The 22,609-nt window shown below is 46.2% G+C and overlaps 1 protein-coding gene across 4 annotated transcripts in view; it reads right to left on the reverse strand.

Annotated features, from left to right (window-relative positions):
• LOC310917544 (protein O-mannosyl-transferase 1-like) overlaps window positions 1-22,609 on the reverse strand; it is a 61,522-nt gene that overhangs the window by 33,619 nt on the left and 5,294 nt on the right. For all 4 annotated transcript variants that reach the window (XM_083875900.1, XM_083875901.1, XM_083875896.1 and 1 more), the window contains exons 2-15: window positions 14,271-14,438; window positions 13,186-13,363; window positions 12,870-12,972; window positions 11,902-11,974; window positions 8,787-8,930; window positions 7,900-8,141; window positions 7,433-7,554; window positions 6,862-7,001; window positions 6,193-6,283; window positions 5,571-5,763; window positions 4,889-5,204; window positions 4,081-4,268; window positions 1,471-1,675; window positions 512-731 (exon numbers count right to left, since the gene is read on the reverse strand). In XM_083875900.1, coding sequence (XP_083732026.1) covers window positions 512-731; window positions 1,471-1,675; window positions 4,081-4,268; window positions 4,889-5,204; window positions 5,571-5,763; window positions 6,193-6,283; window positions 6,862-7,001; window positions 7,433-7,554; window positions 7,900-8,141; window positions 8,787-8,930; window positions 11,902-11,974; window positions 12,870-12,972; window positions 13,186-13,363; window positions 14,271-14,385 — 2,330 coding nt within the window. In that variant the 5' untranslated portion in view covers window positions 14,386-14,438. The remainder of the gene's footprint in view (window positions 1-511; window positions 732-1,470; window positions 1,676-4,080; window positions 4,269-4,888; window positions 5,205-5,570; window positions 5,764-6,192; window positions 6,284-6,861; window positions 7,002-7,432; window positions 7,555-7,899; window positions 8,142-8,786; window positions 8,931-11,901; window positions 11,975-12,869; window positions 12,973-13,185; window positions 13,364-14,270; window positions 14,439-22,609) is intronic.

Raw genomic sequence — 22,609 nt, forward strand, 5'->3', positions numbered from 1 at the left:
GAGGCAATGAACCTATAAAATACCAAAATGTTGGGCAGAGCTGCTGTGGACTCTCAGGCTGTACTGCCTGGTTTGTTAAATCAACGCATGATAGAGAAAACAGTTCCTATGATGGGCAGCAAACTTAAAAAATGGAGATTTAACCTCCAATGATCTGGAGATCTGAAAACAAAGAATTGACTTTAGAATGTCAAAAAAAAAAATAGGAGACAAACTAGCAAGCATCAGAATTTTTGACTCATTGTTTTTTTATACCTTCCCATGTAGGTGACAAGTCCCCCTCTCCCTCCAAACAGCCTCCAAGCTGGTCATATAGAGAACTTCTGAACAGCTCAGTCTGTAAACACCACCACAGCTGAAACACCCTAGAGTACAAGGGTGCTCCCAGATCAGTACCCAGTCCTGTTCACAGACATCTTTCAGGCCAGCTCTACACCTGTTTTTCAGTAGACGGCTTACAGCAGCACCTCCCATCCCAGCATGCATGAGGACAAGGGAATTCTGCACTCACCTGGCATGCAGCCCCTCCATGCTCATGTTGTCAGCCTGTTTTTGATGTGACAGGGAGTACCCTTTGCTCTGCAGGGATGTGTAGTTGTCCTGGCCCCACACTGGCACAGGATCCAAGGGAGCAGTTTTCCTCTCTGCCTGCCCTGCCTGACAGTTCTGATCTTCAGACCGACAGCTACTCCCACCGATGGGGTCCTGCTGCATCATGGGCTTCATAATTCCTGCTCACGACAGAGTTCATGCCATTAGCACTAGAATTTCACAGACAAGAAGAATTTAACGATCTCCTAGCTTGACTCCCCTTCCTTCTAGGGCAGCAAGCAACTGCAGCCATAGAAACCTCCCTTGTAAATGGGAGCCTGTGCTTGGAAAATGCACAGCTGGGAAATACACCTGGAGTGATACAGAAGATGACACAGCTCTTAGAGCTCAGACCATACAGACACTACACAGCATCACTGGCTTGGGATCAAGCAATCCACATACTCCAGAGAATGATTTATACACCCTGATGTTTACATTCACACCTCTGAAGATTAGTAACAAGATAGGAAGGTGCAAAATGCACACAGTTCAGCAACTACGGGGGGTGGGGGGATTTCCTAAAGGGGTTCTATTAAGATTTCATATAATTACAGTAACTCCAAAACTCATCCTTCTCTCCAACAGGCAAGATCAGTGGATCTGCTACCCTTTCCTCCAAGGGGCAAGTTCAGTCACACCCACTAAGGTCACAAAGCAGTCAGGGAAGGTCTCCCACTGCAGTGCAGAGAATGGATAGACACATGTCCACATGTCCTCCCTCCCATTCTCCCACCACTAGCCACTGCAACCAGCTTTCTCATTCCCAGAGAAGTGACACCAGTCAGAACACAAAGTCTGAAGAGAGGGTAAGACACATAGCAAATTTCCAGGTATGAACCAACTCAACAGCCAAGATAAACATTGACAAGACCTCACCTGAAGGGTGAAGGGCTGAAGGGTAGAAATCCACGGGAGTGCGGCTCTGGGCCATGCGAGGGTCCATGTAGGACGGCATCATCATCCAGCGCGGATCAAAGCCGAGCATCTGCGGGTGCGGCGGGTAGAACGTCCGCTGGGGATGGGAGTGGGATGGGGGAGGATATACCTGCTGCTGCCAGTGCTGCATCTTGTACAGCTGCTCCTGCAGGGAACAGGATGGGCCATTGGACATGGTTGTGGTGCCAGGAATCACACTGATGTACTGGTCAGCCAAAGAAAAACACGTGCCATCCGTCAAAGGGCTCAATCCCTCATTAGATGGGAGAGTGGAGCAGAGAGGGGTAATACACAACCAGCTGGGAAGGTGGCAGTTGTTCTGTAAATACCAGAGCAACCAGACTCACACACCACTGTGGGCCAGGCTATGTGGCCAAACACAAGGGATCAGCTTCAAGACTACAGTTTGCATCTTCTCAACACTCCTATGAATATAGGACAGCTTCCTGTCAAATGTCACTTCATAACTGGAACCAAGTATTTTAGAAGATGTTGCATTTTTCAGGAAATGCATCTCTCATTTATTTAGTGTGTATCTATATTAGTTCCACCCCTGTTATCTTAACAGATTAGATAAAAACAACCTAAACCACCTTAAGAGACCTATTAATATTTTACGATGTTTTCTGGGCATCCTTCAGAGACAGGCTGGCACTTGGAGGTTGTTTCTCCATCTCCCACATGGACAAGTCCACCTGCCCTTAGCTGAGGACTGTCATGATGTTAATTTGATTTGACAATTAACTTTTTCTGAAGGTCCAAAAAGAATATATGTCTGAAGAGAGTTTTGTGTACTGAAGAAAGCTTCCAAATACTAAACAGCTCCAATTAACATGAAATGCATTTACTTACTTGTCAAACATGCCACTGTATTTTTTTGCTAAGCTTACAGTGTCAAATACTGTAACTGTATATTTAAAAAAAGCCAATCCCCAACTGCAGAGCAAAAGAGACGCCTTTAAATCTCAATCTGACACATCATTACAGCAAGGAAGCCTCTGATAAATGCAGATTATATCTACATTATCTAGTCCTCTGGTACCTTGGAGAAAATATTTCCTTCACAATACCAACACTTCTCCATTTTATTCTTTTCATGGAGCTACCAAAGCAGCAATACAAGGCAGCCAAAACATGCACTGCCTCATATACAACAACATCACAGAGGATAAGAGGAGATAAAATAAAACTTCATGTTCTTCCAGTAGCAATGACCTGTGGTATTATTAGCATGACAGCAAAGACATCCAATTCTTTTTGGTTTAAGAGCATCTCTTTTCAAGAGTAACATTAAGCAGCATTTGCTGCTGTACATCTGAATCATGAAAATGTCAACTGCCGAGCAATGAGCACAGGGAACATCCATAAAAGAGCAATTACTGAGCAAAAGCCAACTGTGAGCTCTTTGCTAAGATCTGCAGCAGTGTTGATTATATCCCATTTCAAGTGGTTATTTTATGAAGAATGGCAATTAACTTCACATTATCTCAAGCCTGAATACTCTGTCCTCTGGTTTGGCTCTGCTGCCCTACAGAGGCTCACTGCATCTGGCAGCAGAGCTGCACAGCACATATGGCACATACAGCACTGAAAGGTCAGGCAAGAGTCAAGATGTACAAAGCAGTTCAGCTGATGTCTCAGTGCTCCAGAAGAGTTTTCAATGCAACAAAAATTAAACATTTAAGACCAAACATTTTTATGGCACAAAGAAAACAACAATCTAAAAGAGCCTCACAGAAAAAAAAACCCGAGTAGGTATTAGATGAGAGCAGGGCAAAGGATCAGTCCTCTGCAAAGGCAGGAGGTGGAATGAGAAATGTGCCACTCCAGAACTCCTTCCCAGTCCAGAAGCAACTTGCCAACCTAAGCACAGTTTGCCCCTGGCAAGCAAATGGCTGCCCATACCTACACTGGTAAGGCCGCAGCAAGTGCTGAGTGAAATGGAAGCAGGTGAACCCCAAGGGTTTTCCCTTCCCTTGTCCTGTGTACTCAGGCACTGCAGCAGTGCTGAAGAACAGCAGCTCATCTTGTGCCAGAGATTAAGGACAGATTTCATCAGATTGAAAGCCGGCCCAAGGAACAGAAGCTTCCCTGGGCTGGATCTACACAAGCACCAAGACAGTCACTGATGTGCTCACGGTTTTGGACGTGTGAAGATCTCCAGCTTCTGCTCACGCACATTAGCAAACCAGAGCTCTGCCACAAACCACACAGTCCTAAGAGTTCCCACTGTCAGGAGATGCCCAGACAACCATGCAAGACAAGCCAACATTTCTGACAGCACTGTATTTTTCTCCCAGGCAAGTGACAAACCTGGCCGAGCCCTACCCACTACAACTCCAGCATCACAGGGCGCAAGGAAAACTCCTGTCTCCTGCAGCCCACACGGAGCCTTTTTACCCAGACAGGATATTTCCATGATCAGAAATATTGAAAAAGGCCAGGGTAAAACCCATTTATCTGTTCCTAGCACTAAGACTGATGGTGTTGAGAACTGAGCAAACACATTGGTTTAGTAGGGGTCCAGAAAATGGGTGGTGAGCCATTTACCTGCTGCTGTTGCTGCTGCCTCTGGAAGCGTGGGGGAAGAGACTTCTGGTATTTGTTGAATTCTTGTGCAGGTGAGGGAGCTTCTCTGAGCTCCTCCTCACTGCTGCTTTGGGCTGCTGCTGCTGGAGCAGGACTCTCCTCTCCTAGATAGCCAGCAGAGGCATCCTGTGTGTGAAACTCAGGGGTTGCTGCAGAGAAGAAAATGAGCCCTTAAAAGCCTGCTCATGCCAGAGCTGAGAGTGCACCACACCACACAACATACACAGGTGTGGGCAAGTCCTGACTGCAATACATGGCTGAACCTTAATACAATCATATATAGCACGTCCTTTACCTTGAAAACCCTGTAGAGAGTTTTGTCCATCTTGTTTTAATGATAAATTCTGAGATCTTCCCTTGCTATGAGGCTTCTCCTTAAGCACTGGGGAGAAAGTCCTTTTCCCCTGCTAGCCCTTAAACCTGCCAGCACTTACTGGTTTTCTGATCTATGGGCACGAGCACTTAATATTATCATCCAATCATGAGGAGCCCAGAAGGCCCATTCCAACACGGCCTCTGCTAGCACAGCTCACTGAGCACAGATAAAGGCAACTAAAGAAGTTTGCATTTATTTTAATAGCTTTTCTTATTTCATCAACCTTTTCAACAACGTAAAATACTCTGCAGAATACAAGCAGCAGCTGATCTCTCAAGGGCAGCTGAAGAACTCTCTGAACACTCCCTCCCAGGTACTCCCTCACTCCAGGTAAGAGATCAGCACAATGGCAAAAAAACTGCGGTTTTTACAGCGTGAGGCAGATTTCTGTACCTTTACGTAAAGCATGGCCATTCTCTTGTGCAGTGTTTTTCTCTGTGCTGGGAGGTCTCACATCTTCATTCTCTGTGTGTTTCTGTGTCTCCCCACTCTTCTGAGCCAGTTTGCATTTCTGATCAAGCTGTTTGAGCTTTGCAGCACAGGCTGCCAGGCGCTCCTCCCTGGCTCGTCGCTCCTCCTCCTCCCGTCGCCTCCTGGCTCTCTCGACAGCCTCAGAGATCTCAGAGTGCACAAACTTCTGCCTCACAGGCACCTTTTCTTCTTTATCCTCGAGGGACTGCTGCCTGAGAACACTTCCCAGCACAGGCTTCTGCCAGAGAAAAAACATTCCTCCATCAGCATGACCCAACCAGCACCTCTGTCTTGAGCCCTGCATCCCAGGCTGATGATATCTCCTTCTGACTCCCTCCCCTCTATCCTCAAGCACAAATCCCTGTTACTGGGGAAGAATTATTATTTGGTTCAGTAACTCCATTTTCTCACTGACAACCCCACTGTTCTGGACCAGCTTCAATTTCTTTTCCCGAGTGGAAGTGCTATGCAGATAGATTTCTCTCCAGGTGGATATAAACTAAGAACAGAGAAATTCATCAGCATCCCATTTCCAATAAAATGTCAAACTGGCCTCTTAAGGACAGTGATGGGCTTCCAGCTCACCCACATGAGTTCAACCTACCTGGTATTCTGAGGCAGAGCTCCAGCCATTCAGCTTCCTCGGAGGCTGCTGTGAATCCTGTGTTTTCCGGACTGGCCGGGACAAGCCAACCGAATCATTCCAATTCTTTCCTTCCTCCAAGGTGTGCTTGGCATCTGCACTGTCTGCAGAGCTCAGGGACAACTGTCGCTGCCTTCTGGGATCCCAGCTGTTCCTGTCACATAAACAACTTTATTATTGCATTTGCTGTTTGCCTTAAAAAGCACTTGCAGCCTTATCAAGTGGGAAAGGCAACTGACTCGAATGAAAAGGAAAGATGACAAGGATTACTCTAATGAAAGGAAAGATTACAAAAAAACACCAGAACCAGTGCTTCTCTTAAGGTGCATAAGGATCAACTCCTTTATTGTGCAGCACGATAAAGGTGAGAAAAGAGGAGGAAAAGAGCATGGCAAACTGGCAGTCAGCTGCTAGACCTACACATATCCTTGAAGACCACTCAAACACTGCCCAGCAAAATCAACAAAGTCACAGCAACAAATCAGAGGGATCAAGACTCCACATTTAGAACAAGTTTTGAGAGATCTTGGTATTGCTCACTTTTACTGAAACAAGTGTAGGTACAAACAGAGTGACTTCTTACCACTTCTGTCGTCCATCTTTAAGAGTTTCTTCCTCCTCTTCATCTTCACTGAATTTTAGTTTCTCGGAGTAATCTACTTCATCATGAATGCCTACAAAGGGAGAATGGCTTTATGAGAGGAAAGAAACAGGTCCCTTGTCCTGATAAAGCTTATGCCTCCCTTTAGCACTAAATTACAGGACACACAGAATTGGCATGAACTACTCGCAAAGCCAAATGTCCAGCACTGGTCCTGGAATGGCTTGGGCTGGAAGGGACCTTTAATGTCACCTACCAATCCTCCCTCAATGAGTAGGGACAACTTCAACTAGATCAGGCAAGAAATGATGTGAGCAGTGTGGACACACACTACTGAACAGCTGCGCTGGTCCCAGAGGAGGAGCAGCAAACAGCCTGGGATTGGGGGCTGCAAATGAGGAGATAGTTACCAAGCCAGACTGCGTGCATTTGGATACTGAATGCCATGATTGAAAAGGCAGGACTAACTCTCCTTCCCAGCACCCACAGTGCTATCCCTCCTGCTGTGCTTGGTGTTTTCAGATTTTAGGAGTCTTCAGATCCAGTTCCTTGAGCACAAAGTGATGGAAGGATCAGAAGGATCCATTGTGTCATCATTTACACCAAGAAAATTTCCCAACTGCACAAAGCTCAAGCATGAAGGCACTTTACCTGCCCATCCATCATCTGCATCATTGTCCAGCTCATCCAGCCCCTTGAGGTTCTCAGCATTGATGATGGTGGGCCGGGGCACTCGCTCAAACTGCTGCCGAATTGGGCGTGTTGGGCGAGACAGGCTGAGCCTGTCTTTTCTGTGGGGAAACACAGAATTGGTCAGAAACCGCAAAAAGAGAACCAAAGAATGCAGAGCTGAGTTTGTAACACAGAATCAGTCCTTTTCTACTACACGCTTATATACCGTGCATCTGAGTTTCTCTCCCTGTCCAGCAGTTTCTTTCCCTTGTCTACCTGGTACCGATTTCCTAGAACTTAGAGATGAGAGCTGCAACTCCTCTAGTCCAGGATCACCCGCCAATTCCCACATCCACCTGCTCTCCAGAATGCTCACAGCCTTTCAGCTGCTGTTGTAGCTGGAGAAAAGCACTGCTGCTTTGGGTAAAAAACAGGTTTTTGCTTTGGTGCCTGCAGCTTCACACATGCATTGTGTGAATTCTTGCCTAGTTTAAGGCTCATGTCACACTCTGAACCTGCCTCTCAAGTGGGAAAGTGATGGCAGCCTTACCCATCCTGGTCATTCATCTGGAATTGTCTGAAAGGTACCCGGGGCTCAAGCCGAAGCTGAGGAACGGGGAAAGACCCTCGGTCCAGCGATGCAGAGGTCTCGGATGGCTGTTGTGGACACATCTGGAATGAGGCAAAGCAGAACAGCCTGGTTTTTCTCCTTGCCACAGGAAGGTTTACCCAGATGAGGTTACAACACGGTAGCTGCACCCGCACAAAGGGGAAACAAACATTTCACATCTGGCTGCCCAACAGGCCACATGCTAATGCCTCTTGCTCCAGAGGGAAAGAGACAACTTTTCTCTTTGAGTTGAGCAAGGCTGTGCTACATGTCAAGAGAAAGATCCCTGAGCAAGCCTGGAAACCAACTGAGAGTCCAGAAAACACATCTCGGCTGACTCCAACCTCCCCACCCCTTAATCCTAAGAATGAAGAACATCACAAAGGTGTGGAGACAGGCTCACTCACAAAAGCAGGCAGCATGTCATGGTACGTGGGGGGCTGGTAGACGTTCCCCATGAACTGCGAGGCCCCTTTGCGGGCGGGCTGAGCTGGGCGGAGAGACGGCTCCTTGGGGTCGCTGGCACTGGCCGAGGAGGGGGCCCCGTCTCCAGTGCTGGAGGTCTTGCTGCCCAGCTCAGCAGGGGAGGCGGTCAGAGATGTGGCTGAGGTGACGTTCCTCCCACCGCCCTCCCTCCAACTGGTGACATCTGGAGAAGACGTAATAGGTATGTTAATATTTGTAAAGGCAGGCAGATACCCTGCCAGAAAGTCTGGAAACCTCGAGTAGTCTGGTCAAGCCCTAATTACTCAAAGGTTGTAGAAAAATATCAAGGATCAAGAAAAATTTCCAACTGTGTTTATTTTCTTAAGAGAGGAGCAGCATCAGCTGTTACTAAGTAATTGCTGCACCAATGGTGTCCTTATTTGCCAATAAAGCTGAACTCCTACCGGAGTGCTCCCCATCTCCACAGTCCTCACCCTGCAGAATTAAGGCCAATTAGAGGCAAAGCACTCAAAAACAAGCCACATTACACCACACACTAATTTCACAGTGGCTCCCCCAGCCCAGGAACGGGCCTGCTTTGCAACATCACACAGCAATTTCTATTAAATGGTGTAGTAGATGACAGTCCATACTTGGCTATCCAGACCACAGATCATCAGCACCACATGCCAACCTGTGAGCATCTGCTAAGCAGCCTGACACGTGTAAGCTCTTAAGAAGATAAAAGGAAACGTAAGGATGGAGCTCTTGGTACTACTGTGAACTGACACCCCCTGCCCAAAATCTCTTTTTGGGCAGTCAATGCGGTTACTGAGCTGGGCTAAGGCAGACACAATCCTTCACTCACTCTGGGGGCGGAGGCTTGGTCCTGGCCCATACGACGGATCTAAGGCGCCCTTTTCTTTGCCAACCTTGTCCTGCTCGCCAGCTGCTTTCAGCGTCGGAAATTCCTCGGGAGAGAAGGATAACAGTCGGCTTGAGGCCCTTGAACCTGTCAGACAAATAAGTGTGGGACTCAGAGAAGATCCTTCCACTGTTTCAACTCCTTTATGAGATCACGCTGGAAATGAGTTTCCTGGCAATCTGGGCCTCTGGCATATTTAAGCCCAAATTACTATCGTACCAGCACCTCACTTCACATCCCCAACACTCTCAGACACTGTCACCAACACGACAACACGTGTCCTCACCTAGCACACCCACACTCAGGATCTTCATTTAAATTCTCGCATTCAGTGGTGTCGCTGAACTTTCTCAGCTTCCAATTATTTTTGTGAAGTACAGAAGTCAAACAGAGGTAGCGATATGAATTCTGCAGGATCTCTCATAAATGATACCCTGCTATCAAATATTTGACATGTCTATTCAGACTCTTTTTGCTCAGACCTCACTCTGCCAGCAAAGTCTATTGTTAAAATTTCTGTTTATGTATCAGTGAAACGCTACAGGTAAGGACAGATGTTCTATGCTCTCCTCCCTGCTGCAGCATTTTCAAGATGTAGATCACTGGCCAGATGAGGCCAGGTTCATTTCTAGTCACTGGCAAATTGCCTTGCTGAGTCATCAGTCACCCCGGAACAACCATTCTCTGTTAATTCTAAAGATCTGACAGTGACTGGAACACAAAACACAGTGATTCTCTTAAATCTGTTGGCAAGATACTGATAAAGAGGAAATTACAAGCATTATTGTACTGTAGATTGGATACTGAATGCCATGATTGAAAAGGCAGGACTAACTCTCCTTCCCAGCACCCACAGTGCTATCCCTCCTGCTGTGCTTGGGTGTTTTCAGATTTTAGGAGTCTTCAGATCCAGTTCCTTGAGTACAAAGTGATGGAAGGATCAGAAGGATCCATTGTGTCATCATTTACACCAACAGAGTATTTCGCAGCTGCACAAAGCTCAAGCATGAAAGCACTTTACCTGCCCATCCATCATCTGCATCATTGTTCAGCTCATCCAGCCCCTTGAGGTTCTCTGCATTGATAAGGTGGGCCAGTACACATTAGAAGAATTGGGGTTTTTTGAGATCTGGTTCTTAGTGTTACTTGGCTAAAGCTTTCTTTAAAAGGGTACTTCAGAATTATATTAGAATACTTAAAATTTGACAAGAGTCATCTATCTTTCTCCTTCCTTGCCCTAAAGAATCAAGACAGACTGCCTTAAGTATTTTTTACTTTCTGGAACTTGCACACTGCACAAGACCTCCCATGTGAAATTTCCAGGAAAGACTCTGCAACAGCTGCACAAAACACCTTCAATTTTAGACAGATGAAAATACTTGAGAAGGACATTGCCCAAATACATTGCAAAGTAACCAAGACTTGCTGAAGAGTTCTGATTTTTACTGAACTAGAATGGCACAGGTAAGTGTCTTTCAGGGGAGACATCTACCCCCAGGTAAGTCTGCACCATGTAAGGAATATATTTATGTGCAGGCATTAAGAATTTGTACTCTAACCCTAAGCAGCATCACTCTGAAAGAAGTTTGGTGCCCCCTTTTTTTTTTTTTCTCCAACTGTCCTTTATACTAAAACACAGGCATAGTGAAGTCCATAATTAATTTATTAGACCATGTTTCTTCAGGATACGCCCTCCAAAAGAGATTTTACAGCTCTAAGACTTAAAAAGAGCAAAAAGCAAGAGACTCTCCTCCTTGTCTGTAATATATGAATTAGCTTAGAAGAAAAAGCAATTTTTCAGTGCCATTAGAGAAGAGATACAAGCATGGGATGGTCTAAGAAATCCTTTCAGACAGATTTCTGATGGTCCTGTGATTCAATTACCTTCTAATTAAGCTGCTCTTAGCCATACAGGCAACTGTTTCCTTGGGTTGAGAACTCTATATTGCTAAGTGTGACCTAGAATGAGTTTTCAATATGATTCATCTATCAATCTGATAGATGATCAGATTTCAAAATGACTGTACAGGAGGTCTACACAGCAAGACTCAAGAAAGTACCAATTAACCAGTGTCTTTGCACTGGCCACCAGTCTCGGGGAAGTACAAGTTTCTGTTTTAACACAGCCTTTGAGAAACATCTTCTCAATTAACGGCCTCAATTTAGTGTAAACTTGTCCCCTCTGTTTCTGCAATCAGCAGTTGTACTAGTTCTTTCAAATCTCTCTGCAATTTCACTTGACAAGTGAATGGTTCCAGGTCTGTTCACATTAAAACAGTGGAACTGAGCTGTTATTCTCACTGTGGTTTTAATGGCACTGCTCAGTGCAGCTGGAAACCACCTCCTGTGTGGAAATGGATGCATCTGAAGACAACTAAACCCGCAATTCATGTTAACACTGCTTCAGGATTCTCAGTCAAGCAGAAGCCATTAGCAGCAGTTACTGAGGGAGACTTAATAGCAAGGCCTCAGCCGATGTGTAGTTGAGTGCACCCTGCAGCAGCTTCACTGCAATTCCCTTGGATCACAGATACTGTAAAAGAACATTCCAGCCTCACTTTTGACTACCCCGTTAGGTGAAGACCACCTTGCTTCTGCCCATGGAGATGCCTACACTTCCCCTCTCCAGTGTCCCTTCTCCTTTTATCTTCTCTTCTAAACCAATCCCTCCCGTTTCAGTGTTTACTGCACCTTTGTTACACACTGCTCTGGGCTGACTGAAGATGCTCATGATGGGAGCATCCTTTGGGGTGTTTCCTTTCTCCTTCAGGACCTTTCCCTTCCAGAACTCCCTGCTGCATCCCAAGAGCACGACTTGCTCTGGTTCAGTGTGGCCATGAGACATATTCTGTTCAAGCCATGTCCTGTGCTGGCAGCCCTGAACTGATTCAGCTACATCATTCCAGCCAACACACCACAAAGACTAGAAACAAGATTCAGAAGGCCTCACTCCCTTTCTGCACCAGGCTGACAGGGAAGGCAGGAAGAAATGGAAGAATCCCATTTCATGCCTGTCTGGGAAAAGTAGGCATATACCAATTCTGCTTATCATACTCACCACCTTCTTGTCCTGCTGGCTTTCCATTCAGCTGTGCCCATGACTTTGGTCCACCTGGCACTGAATTTGTACTCTGAAAACAAAACAAAGCAAAAAGAAACCTCGACATGGATCAGTTAAGATTCATGACTGTTTCTCATTTCCTCGCTGGCACCTGCTATGGTTCAGGCCTCCAGATCACCCAGATACCACATGTCTTCACAGGTTCAAGCTGGGGCTACAGTCAGTTGTTCCCCACTCCACTGTACTACAGTGCTAGAGCAAAAATCCTCTGCTCTGCCCTAATGTCTCCTCTGCCCATTTTCACCAAGTACTTCCTCAACTTGTACTCTCATCAAGCTTTCCTTTTGTTCTGCGGTATTTTCTCAAATGGTCTCCTTAATCTTCCACATTTGTTCCATGCTACACCTCAGCTTGAAGGCTACCATACTTTCTCATGCATTAACCCCATTTCTCCTCTTTAAAACATAACCCCTGTCCTGATTTCCCTGAACCTCAAGGGCTAGGAATCTTTTTTAAATCAGAAGTGTGAAATCTGCAATACATAGGGTGGCCAGGTCCTTGCACTCTCTGGGACACCCTAACTCTAACACTGGCTACTTCTCCCACATGACCAAATCTCTTCCCATCAAGTCTCATCAGGCTGGGAGCGAGAGCTGGATCTGTTATCACCAAGTATGTCTGAATTACAACCAAAGCAGGATAGCTTAGAAGTGCTAACCAGCCATTTTTTCCTAGACTGCAACTAGACTTCCATATTTGAGAAATATAGTTCTGTGTATGTTACTTCTGTAACTGCAGCACAATGTTCATGGTGCACAGCAGCTTGGACTCAAGGGAGTCACTTCCAAAATAACTGATTATACAGGAGCTTTATCTTAAGGACAAGGCAACACAGGCAATTAAAACCCTCAAGCTGCCTGGGGACAGGGGAAGCATGGTGGCAGTCAGAGACTGCTGGCACCTACCTCCTGACTGATTGACTGTGTCGGCTTCTGTAAATTGGAGACAGATTTCTGCAAACCCTGCTGCGGCAGCGACTCCTGCAGCTGTGCAGCCGTCGCACTGGAACTGAGCAGAGACAGCACAGGTGAGACCAAAGGGGGAGGAAGGCAGAAAAACAACCCCTGGCAATATAGCAGTTGCTAAAACAGCAAGCCAAAACATTGGCTTTATGTTGGCACAGACAAAACTGATCACTGTAAGGTCTGACACCAAGCACCGCAGTGCACAACCACTGCTGCCTGCCTGACAAAACTCACCAAGGATTCACTCTACACTCACCTCTTTTGGTCTGGCTGATCCTGCTTGTTTGCCCATCCTGTACCGTCCTTGGGTACTATAACGATGTTGGGGTCGTTTCCTTTGTTCTCAGACTTCAAGCTAGGCAAATTTGCAGGAGGTGGCATGCGCCGGGCAGCAGCAACTTTCCCGAGACTCTGTAAGCCATGTCTAGGAATAACTGTGAGGAAGGAACAGCAGCAGGTCAGAGGGCTGCATCCTGCTAGATAAGTAACCTTAATTAGGAAGCTGTGGCAGGGTGCAGCCCCAACAGAAGTGCTGCAGTTATGTCAACACACAGGTTGTGTCCCACAGGACCACAGATGCAGCCGTCTGTTGTAGCAGCTGGCAAACAGCTCCTGCAGCAGGAGGGAGAAAAATCGTTCTCCCTAATGAAGTGCTCACAGAGTCTTCTAGGAGCATTTGCACAGGTAGCTCTTTCATTTCACCAAGGAGAAGCAGTACTGCCTTTTTACAGCTTGAGGAAATGGCCACCCAAGTCCACCTCTTAGCAGACAAACAGGTGACCTAACCCGGGAATTCCAAGGTCTCAATTTTCCAGCTCTATCCACCAGACCTCATTTATCAAGAAAGTATTTTAATTTTTGTTTTCTATTCTCACACCAAATCCAGAGCCAGTCCAGGCAAGGTTGTTTTTCTGAACCCACTATCTACTTCTGCTCATATTTCTACTGCAAAACCTACTAAGGTTCTTTCCCAGTGGCCTTCAGTCCCTGCCTCTCACCTCACACAAGGTCTGACCAGCTTAAGGCACTTCAGTCAGCTCAGGTGCCCTGCCCTGGCACAGTTTCCACTCAAGTTTGCTCCCTGCCCACTCTGCAGCAAGGACACAGACTAAGCAAAAGGCCCAAGAGTCCCCAGCTGTCCTGTGTAATTCCTCTGTCTCCACCATAACAGCAGCACAAAGAACCATGAACATTCTCCTCTAGGTCTGAATGAAACACAGGTTTTGACACCTGCACCAACACTGCAACCCAACTGCATCCCACAGGGTCAACAACCTGAATGAGCTCTGCAACAATACTGCTGGAACTCATCAAGAGGAGCTTTCTGGAGGTGTTTCTTACCTGTAGTTCTGATAGCTTCTATTGACTTTCCTTTATACTTATCAAACAGGCTGAGAGTCGAGTACTTGCTTTTCCCATCCTTTCCCTTGGTTATTTGCCCCAAACGATCGGACATTGCGATGAAATGTCATCTAGTAAGGAAATTTCTCTGCGCCGCTCCTGATCTGCCTTTTAATGAAAGAGAACCAGAAAACCCCATCAAATGGATTTGTCAGACACAGACAAGCAAAACATAGAACACACACACAACAGCAAGAAGTGAACATACTCAGTGAGCACACACACCAAGTTTTAACTCCCTCCTCTTCAGTCACAAGAAGTTTTTAGGCTTTAAGATTCACAAACTGAACAAAAGTACTGCAGGAACACACTTCTCATGACATCTTTTTTTCTGCCACTCCAGTGCTGAAAGAAGTGAGATTCTTTAAGTATGAGAACACAAGAGAAGGGGGTCAACAAGTCCTTGCTTTAAAAGAGTAAGGCTGACAGTTAACAGCTAAATACAAGGATTGCAAAACATAAACGGCAGAAAAGCCCTGTATCTTTGTATCTCACACCACACTGGAATTTACCATTGCATTTCCCCTGAAGCACTGGGTTTGTAATGTTTAGATTATGGTTCCACACTGGCCACAGTTATACCAGCAATTAATGCTTTGACAGCATCACTGGAAGGCAACAGAACTATTTCTCCAAATCCCCTTTTCCCATCTGCTGGCCATGAAACAGAGTTAAGGATTCAGAAAAACCTGCTCAACTGTACCAGATTCAGATTCTTGAGCCTGTGAGTTCAGCTGTCCTACCATGAATTCTCCAAACACACTATCAAAAAATTACATCTCTCTGTTGCTGGCATCTTGAACATAATTTAGCTTGAAATATACTTTCCGCAACGGATGTGGTTTGTTATTTTTTTCAATCTGATCCTTGCTGGCACAACATGCTGTTAGTAACACCCATCATGCAGGCAGTCTCCTTACTTTGACTTTTTGGCTCTTGGAGCCTGGGATAAAGTTGAAACATGCAATGCTCACACTGTACATCAACTTTTATGCCAGAAAAGACACTTTGCTTACTTTCAATGGACCTATCTTTCATTTTTTTAAAGCATCATTCTGTTCTAAATTTTCTCAAATCTAGGAGCTTCATCTAACCTTTTCGCACAAAATTTAGATTTCCAGATTTCTTGTTGTAAAGCCTCTACTTCAAGCCCAAAACTGCTGGCAGTTTCATTTTACCATCTGCTAGGTCCTGTTCTAGGGTTCCAACTCTGTGTTGGGAGTAACAAAACACTACATACATGTGTGTGCATATATACACACACACACACACATACACATATCTCAGATCTTCCCACACCTCACACTTTCTGAAACTCACCCAGCTGAAAGCCTTTTTCCAACAGAGACAGCAATCACTCTTTCTGAAAGAAACTGTATCTGACCAAAGGCTACAATTCCCATCAGCAATGCCTTATCAAACACGATTTGCGGGTAAGAGGATTAGTCCATCACACATTATGTACAAATTAAAGCACAGACTGTGAACATGCTGGATAGAGCCAGACTGGGAATGCAGTGCCAACTGCAACTGGCCCAGTAAAGCCAATCTAAAGGCTGCTGCTGGCAGCAGGTGTCTGACCAATCAGCCTGGCACTACACAGCATTTGTTCTTGCACTGCAGGATTTCAACCACGTCTGTCAGGAGCAAGAAGCCATGTACTCTGTACTAGGTAGCCAGGGAGAGAAAGAGAAGTATTTTCTGTCACTCAACAACAGCATCCACGGGATGCTCAAGAAAACCACCAGGCTTTCCCAAAAGCCCCTCACAGCATTTCTGCTGGACCACCACACGGGGCTGCAGCATGAAGGCTCTGTGGAGGCAACAGGGCTGGCTGACACTCTTGAGGCACCTCTTCCTGCAGAGTAGCAAACAGATCTTTGGCTCCACTCTGGTTCATCTTTGCTCAGATGGCCACCATGCGCCAAAGAAAACAACAGCTCCTCCCTCACTTACCCATTTGCACTGTATTTTAACAGTAGGACAGACATAAAAGAGAGAGAGAAAACACACTGATTACCATAAACTTGGCAGGAAAGCACAAGTTGGATTGAGAACAATGAGCTTTTTGAAGGAGCAGAGTTGTGGGGAGCCCCAGAGCAGAACAAAGAGCAAAGGGTGCTGTGCTGGCAAGAGCACAGCCACCTGCTTTTACAGGTATATGGCCCCTTGCAGAGGCAGCCTGGCTCCGAGCCTATCCACACCATGTCAACCCTGTACCACCTCACAATAAAACAGTAAAATGTACTTTGAAGTTTAGAAAGCTAAAACCAGACAAAATTAGAAAGTGTTTAAAAATAACCCAACAATAACAAACCACCTACCTAGATCAGGTTCAAGAGTTATCTGGTTAACAGAAAAGCCCTGAGTTCCTGAAAGTCACTGTGCAAACAGCACACAGGACAATGCTGCCAAAGAGAAACCCTGACAACAGTTATGTAACCGGGTCTCAGCTGCCTCTTGATTACGTCTTCTATCATTAAAAGGATTCGGGAAGAATAAACAAGCACTTCACAGCAGAGGAACTGGGGACATGTCGGGATAAAGCCCCTTGTCAAACTTTCTGGGACAGACAAAACTGCTGTCTGGATAAACGAAATTTACTTTCAACTCTTTCAATGCTCTGAAGCCGTGAAACACAGCTTTGTTTGTGTGTAATGTGTGTGTGCTCCAAACGAGACCATGGAGAGGTGAAGCAATTTCCATATTCACTGTGCAGAGAGGTTGCAGCAGTACTGACCTGGGTCAGAGCTGTTGGACAGGTAGTACCTTGCTGCCTGTACCTCCTGCCAGCTGCAGATCCCAGTTACTCCAAGGGTGTAGCCAGGGAGATCACTCAGCACCCAGTTCACCCACAGCACTTTAAAGAGGCCACAGAGCCTCCCAAGACTGGCACAACACTGCACTATCTTCCCATCACACAGCTAAGCAGGGAATCCAGGTAGGGATCATAAAGTCTTCTAGTCCTGAAGAGCAAAGCCATTTCTGATAAAAATCGTGGTTCACTTAGAACTGAACTGCCAGCCTGCATGCTCACTATTAGCAGAGCTGGAACTAGAAGGCACATGCTGATGCTGACAAGTGAAAACTGACAGCCTCAGCAGAGCCTCTGACCTGTGCTCAGGGTTCCTGCGCCCAACAGCTGACCCTTAAGAAAGCAATATCCCCTGTTACAGAGAAATCACAAAAAATCAATCATCAGCATCTCTGCAAGGTTTCTCTCTGGGTTTATAGAGGTTTGTGGGAGAAGGTTTGCTATCAGTTTCACCATGGAGGGCAGCTCTTCTCATTCTCAGGACTTGCAATGTCTCCTACTATATTATATCCAGGGACAGCATCAAACAGCAAAACACTGAGCGTCTGAGCAATCACAAAATACTGCAGTATGACCAGTTCCATTGGAGATCCCAGAATACAAATAACTGCACCAAAAGCACTTGGGCAGAGAGCTCCATTGCCCAGGCATACTCATGTCGTCATTGTTCTACCCTGAATCCAATTTTTGGGTATTGACCCTGTCTAACTTCCTTTTAAGGGGGTAAATTCTAATCCAGAAAGCTGCAGTGACATTTTAATGTCCCTAAGACATCAGACTTGCAAGCATGCAAATCTTGGAGCTACAGCAGGAATCTACCGAGCCTGTCCTGCAAAAAAACCCACGTGAAAACCTTGAGTTACTGGCACTGGTAACAACAGGAAATCCCATAGCTGAAAACACAGCTGAATGGAGGGACTCCTGACAAACAGGATTGTCCACAAAGCTCTTTGCAAATCTACGTATGCAGGAGGCTGAACTGCTGGTGTTTTATTCACAAGACTTCAGTGGAGCTTGAGTATCTGGAAGCCAGCCAGCCTTAGCTGTGCAGGGCAAACAGATTTATGAAAGGTAACACACATACTAGAAGGAATCATTTCAGCTACTCACACACCACTGAGCTCTACAGCGAGCACAGTCCTGATTAGTCCTGATTACGGCAGATCTTCACTCCTTGCTCACTTCACAGCAGCAGTCACTAACACAAAACAAAACAAAACGATGGAGATCAACACAGAAAAGGTTTTTCTCCACAAGCAGGAAAATTTCTGACATGCAATTGTATACAAAGTGTTCAGAAACTCAGAGGTTGAGTGAGTGCGTTTCAGAAGAGAAAACTGTCTGGAACTGAAAACTGTCTGGAGTTACGTTAAACTGAAATATATTGTGGTTCCTATCGTTACTGGCAATGTGAAACCTTTTAAGAAACACGGTATAGTTTTACAGGAGATTAATGATGTTCTTCTTTAAATACACGCACAGGCCAATTCTACTTGTACTTCCATAGCTGAACATTTATCTGTCAACAAAGAGATACCACTACTTCTGGCACATGTCCCACTAAGAACCACCTATTTGTGAAACACTCACCACCTGCCTCAGCGATGAAAGACACCACTGGCTGCCCTTGGGAGGGCTTTGGTGAGACACTGTCATCACCTGCCTGGGACTTGCTGTCAGATGGGCTTAGATCCTGCAGAAGCCCTGTTTTGGCCATGCAGGGATCATGAGCCTAGCAAGGAAGGGACCAGTGAGCAGAGATTGCTTAGTAAGGCAGGGAGCAACAGGAGAATACCAGCATCCAAGTACAAAGTCAACGGGATCAATGCAGAAGTGCTGTGCAGCAGGAAAGAGGCTGTAGCAAGAGTCTAAGCCACAAAAAAAACCTCTCACTGTCATTCTACTGCATTACTTCCCGAGGGAGATGCCAAGATTTGCTGGTACACCTGAAAAAGGCCCTGCCAAGATCTGGATGTAACACCAAACATAGTGCCAGAAAATTGCACCAAATCCTGCCAGACAGGGAGAAGCAAGTCAGGAGTCTGCAGTGCAGAGAAGAGACAACACATCTCATCACCAAGCTCCTGATTCACAAGAGGGACCCTCCTTGCTTAGCTCAACAGGCATATTTGGTGGTACCAGTTCTTTTAATCCTGAACAATTCTAGCTTCTCTCCATCTCCCATGAATCCTGGCTCAGGGAATGGGAGACCAGGATTGCATCTGCTATGATTTGTTGTAGAGGTATGCTGTTAGCCAAGCAATACTGCTGGAAGCTGTCTGCCAGAGGACTTGCCTGCTGCCCAGCCCCATCCTCAGACTCAAAGTCAAACCTCCTGGGATTTGAAACACGGAGCAGGACCGTGAAGAAGAGAGGCAGAGTCCTCTGGACAGTGGATCTACCATTAACTCCACACTGTAGAGCTCTACAGATAGTGGTAAAACACAACAACAGGGAAGGGGGACAGAAAGGGCATCCCTGTCTGATGCCCTGTCCCCATCTTCTCAGTTCTGCATCCACCAAGCTCACCTCCTGCCCCCTCTTCTGAATGTACCAACGGGCTGGGAATCACAACTACTGTCAGTGAATCACTGCACATTCTAGAGAAAACAGGTCTTTGCAATGCCAGGTTTAGCCTTAAAATACAGAAGCTTCACCTCTCTGCTAAACTGCTTTTCCAGTGCTGGGAAGGCAGCAAGGCAAAGGCAGCCGGAGAGGCTGGAATTGTAACTTACTGTAAAACAGATAAAGCAGACTAGAGTCTGGAGAATAGCGCAATTGTATTTATGCAAAAACATTAATGAGTTCTGTGGTCCTTTCTGTGCAGGCTGGACAGACAATACCACACCCTGGAAAGGAGCCCTGACCTCCAGTAATTGAGGATGCAGACAAAGAAACAGTTCATCCTGAGTATGCAAGACTATGACACAGAGCAAAAAAAAACTCAGTCAAAAGAATGGTCCACAGCCCACAGAAAGTACTTATGAGATCCTGTGCTCATGAAACTCCCGCTCTTTTTCAAAGCAACAGAAAATCCAAGGTGTGCAGATAATTCTTTCCTTGAAAGGAGTGTTTGTTTACAAGAACCCACCAGAGAAACAGTCAGTTTCACCCATCTGCCCCACCATGCCATAGAGAAGGAAGTGCCCCACTGGTGCCAGCTTGCCAGGAAGGCATAACCTTATCTCCAACCCAAGAGGAAGTGCTGCAGGGCTTTCAGAACCTGCAGGGAAGCAGGAAGGTGTCCCATGACGAACAACCTGGAGGCACCAGCTACCAACATTACACTCCTTACCCTCTCATCCAGGCCCAGAAGGTCTTGAAGAAGACAAGGCTCAGCACAAACTGAAGTAAAAGAGCTTATTTCTTTGCTGTTACATATCAGAGGTAAAACCCAGGGAGGATAAAACAGCTGAAGTTCAAAAAGGATCACCTGTGGCCTCAACAGACCCAGATCCCAACCTCTCCCGTACAAGAGGAAAGGGAATCAACTTAATGATCACCACCTGCCTGCTCAACACGGCTCATATTCAAGTGCAATCCTTAAGAGTTGTACTTTCACTCTGGCTCCCCTACAACCAAGGGTCAGAATTGAAACACACGACCCCCAGCCTCCAACACAGATTCTGCCTTCTACTCTGCCCTGCTGAGGTTCCTCTGAGATCCCAGTGTCCAGGGGAAACACACAGATAAAACATCCCAGTCTCCAAACACCAAAACAAGGAGGCTGATCACAAGCAAGCAATTTAAATCCAAATACAACATAAATACCTAGCATAATGCTCTGTTGGCAAAACTTGTTCAGAAAGCTCCTGGCAACATTGAGCTGAACTGTAAGGTAAATTGGGCATTTAGGTATCTGAGCAACAATAACAGATTGTGAGTAGCTGGTGGAGAGCTCCTGATCTCCAGGACTGGCAGTATCAGTCCAAGCCAAAGGGAGAATTTGCTCAGTTAAGACTGTAGACAGCAAGAAGTCCCAGAACTCAGGTGCCTGCTTCAGCCACTTAAACTTGTTCGGTGCCAAGACCCTCAGAGAAAATGCAGCTCTTCATCAAAAAGAAGTAATTTACAAAGAAGAATCAAATGAGGAGGAAATGCATGCAGCAGCACCTGCCATGTCCAGAACACTGCCTGCCAGTGGAAAAGACTGCCCACTGGCACAGAAAGTGCACCCAATCCTGCCCACTGCCCCCGAGGAGCCCTCAAGGGCAGGACACACAAGCACAAACTGTTCTCAGGCACTGCACCCCACCTTAGGTCTGACAGGTGAAATCAAAGACTCTTCCATCACTAAAAATAAACAGCACTGCATGTAAAGGTTGTGAAAGTCCCTTAGTCCTGATACTTCTGCCTACACAGACTTCACAGCCATGATACCCATATAACCAGGTGAGACACAGCAAGAGCAGCACAGGTGAAACACCTTGGGCTGCCAGTGCCAGAACCCAAACATAAGGCTCCAAACCACCAGGTGTAGCTTATCTTGGAGAGCACCACCCATCCACGGCCACCACTGGTCACTGGAGAATGCTTTTCTGTCAAACATTTCACAAATCTTTCACCAGGTCCCAAGCTCAGCAACTCAGTTCATCTCTCAGCAGTGAACATAAATTTTATGGCAAACAAGCAGGGAGAAAAGCAGAGATGTGACAGCTCCAAGAGATGAAATCAGAGCAAAGCTGGCAGTCCTTTGGGTTAACAGTCCTTTTTTCAGGAACAGAAACAGCTCTTTCCACACAAATGCCATCAGCTGTTGAGTAAGCTGCTCTGTTTTCTCTGCAGTCTCAAGAAGGATCACATTGGAATGGGGATGGATGTTTACCCTGTGCCTGATGAGCCTCACAACAAAATCTGGACTTTGGTAACACCTCTCCACTCCCTCAAGTTGTCTGCTGACTTCAGGGTCCCAGCTTCCATTCAGATTATGCACAGAAGGTTTTCTTTATGAAGAGATAAAACCCAAAGCTATTGATCAGCAGGTAGCAAATGTCAATCCCTCACTGTACAAGCATGGGAGAGGTTCCTTTACACCCCTGCTGAGCAGATTCCTCCGCCCTTGTTCCTCCCCAAGGCACTGCTGGGAGCTCCCCTGGCAGGTACACACTGCAGGGTACAAAGCTGCCCTGGCAAGAGCTGAATAGTTCTTTCTCTATCGGATTTCTCCCAATTCCCACAGCCATCAAGGCTGATGCAGCTGGTTGAAGCCATTAATAAGATGACAAGCAGTCCGGACAAGCCTGCAGTTCATGAACACTGCAGAGACTGAAGCCTCCAAGGAAGTCTTCTTCCAGGTTCCCCAGTGTGAACAGCACCAGGGCAGTGCAGCACTGCACAGCAATTCTCCTTACAGGAAGCCTATTCATGGGAGCCATTTGCAGGACAAATGAGTGCCAAGGATGTTACCAGAAATGTGATGGGAAAAGGACACAGGTACAAAGCGCTAAGAAAGCACCTTACATGA

Source organism: Zosterops lateralis (assembly GCF_965231275.1).
Source record: "Zosterops lateralis genome assembly, chromosome: 20".
Lineage (NCBI taxonomy): Eukaryota > Metazoa > Chordata > Aves > Passeriformes > Zosteropidae > Zosterops > Zosterops lateralis.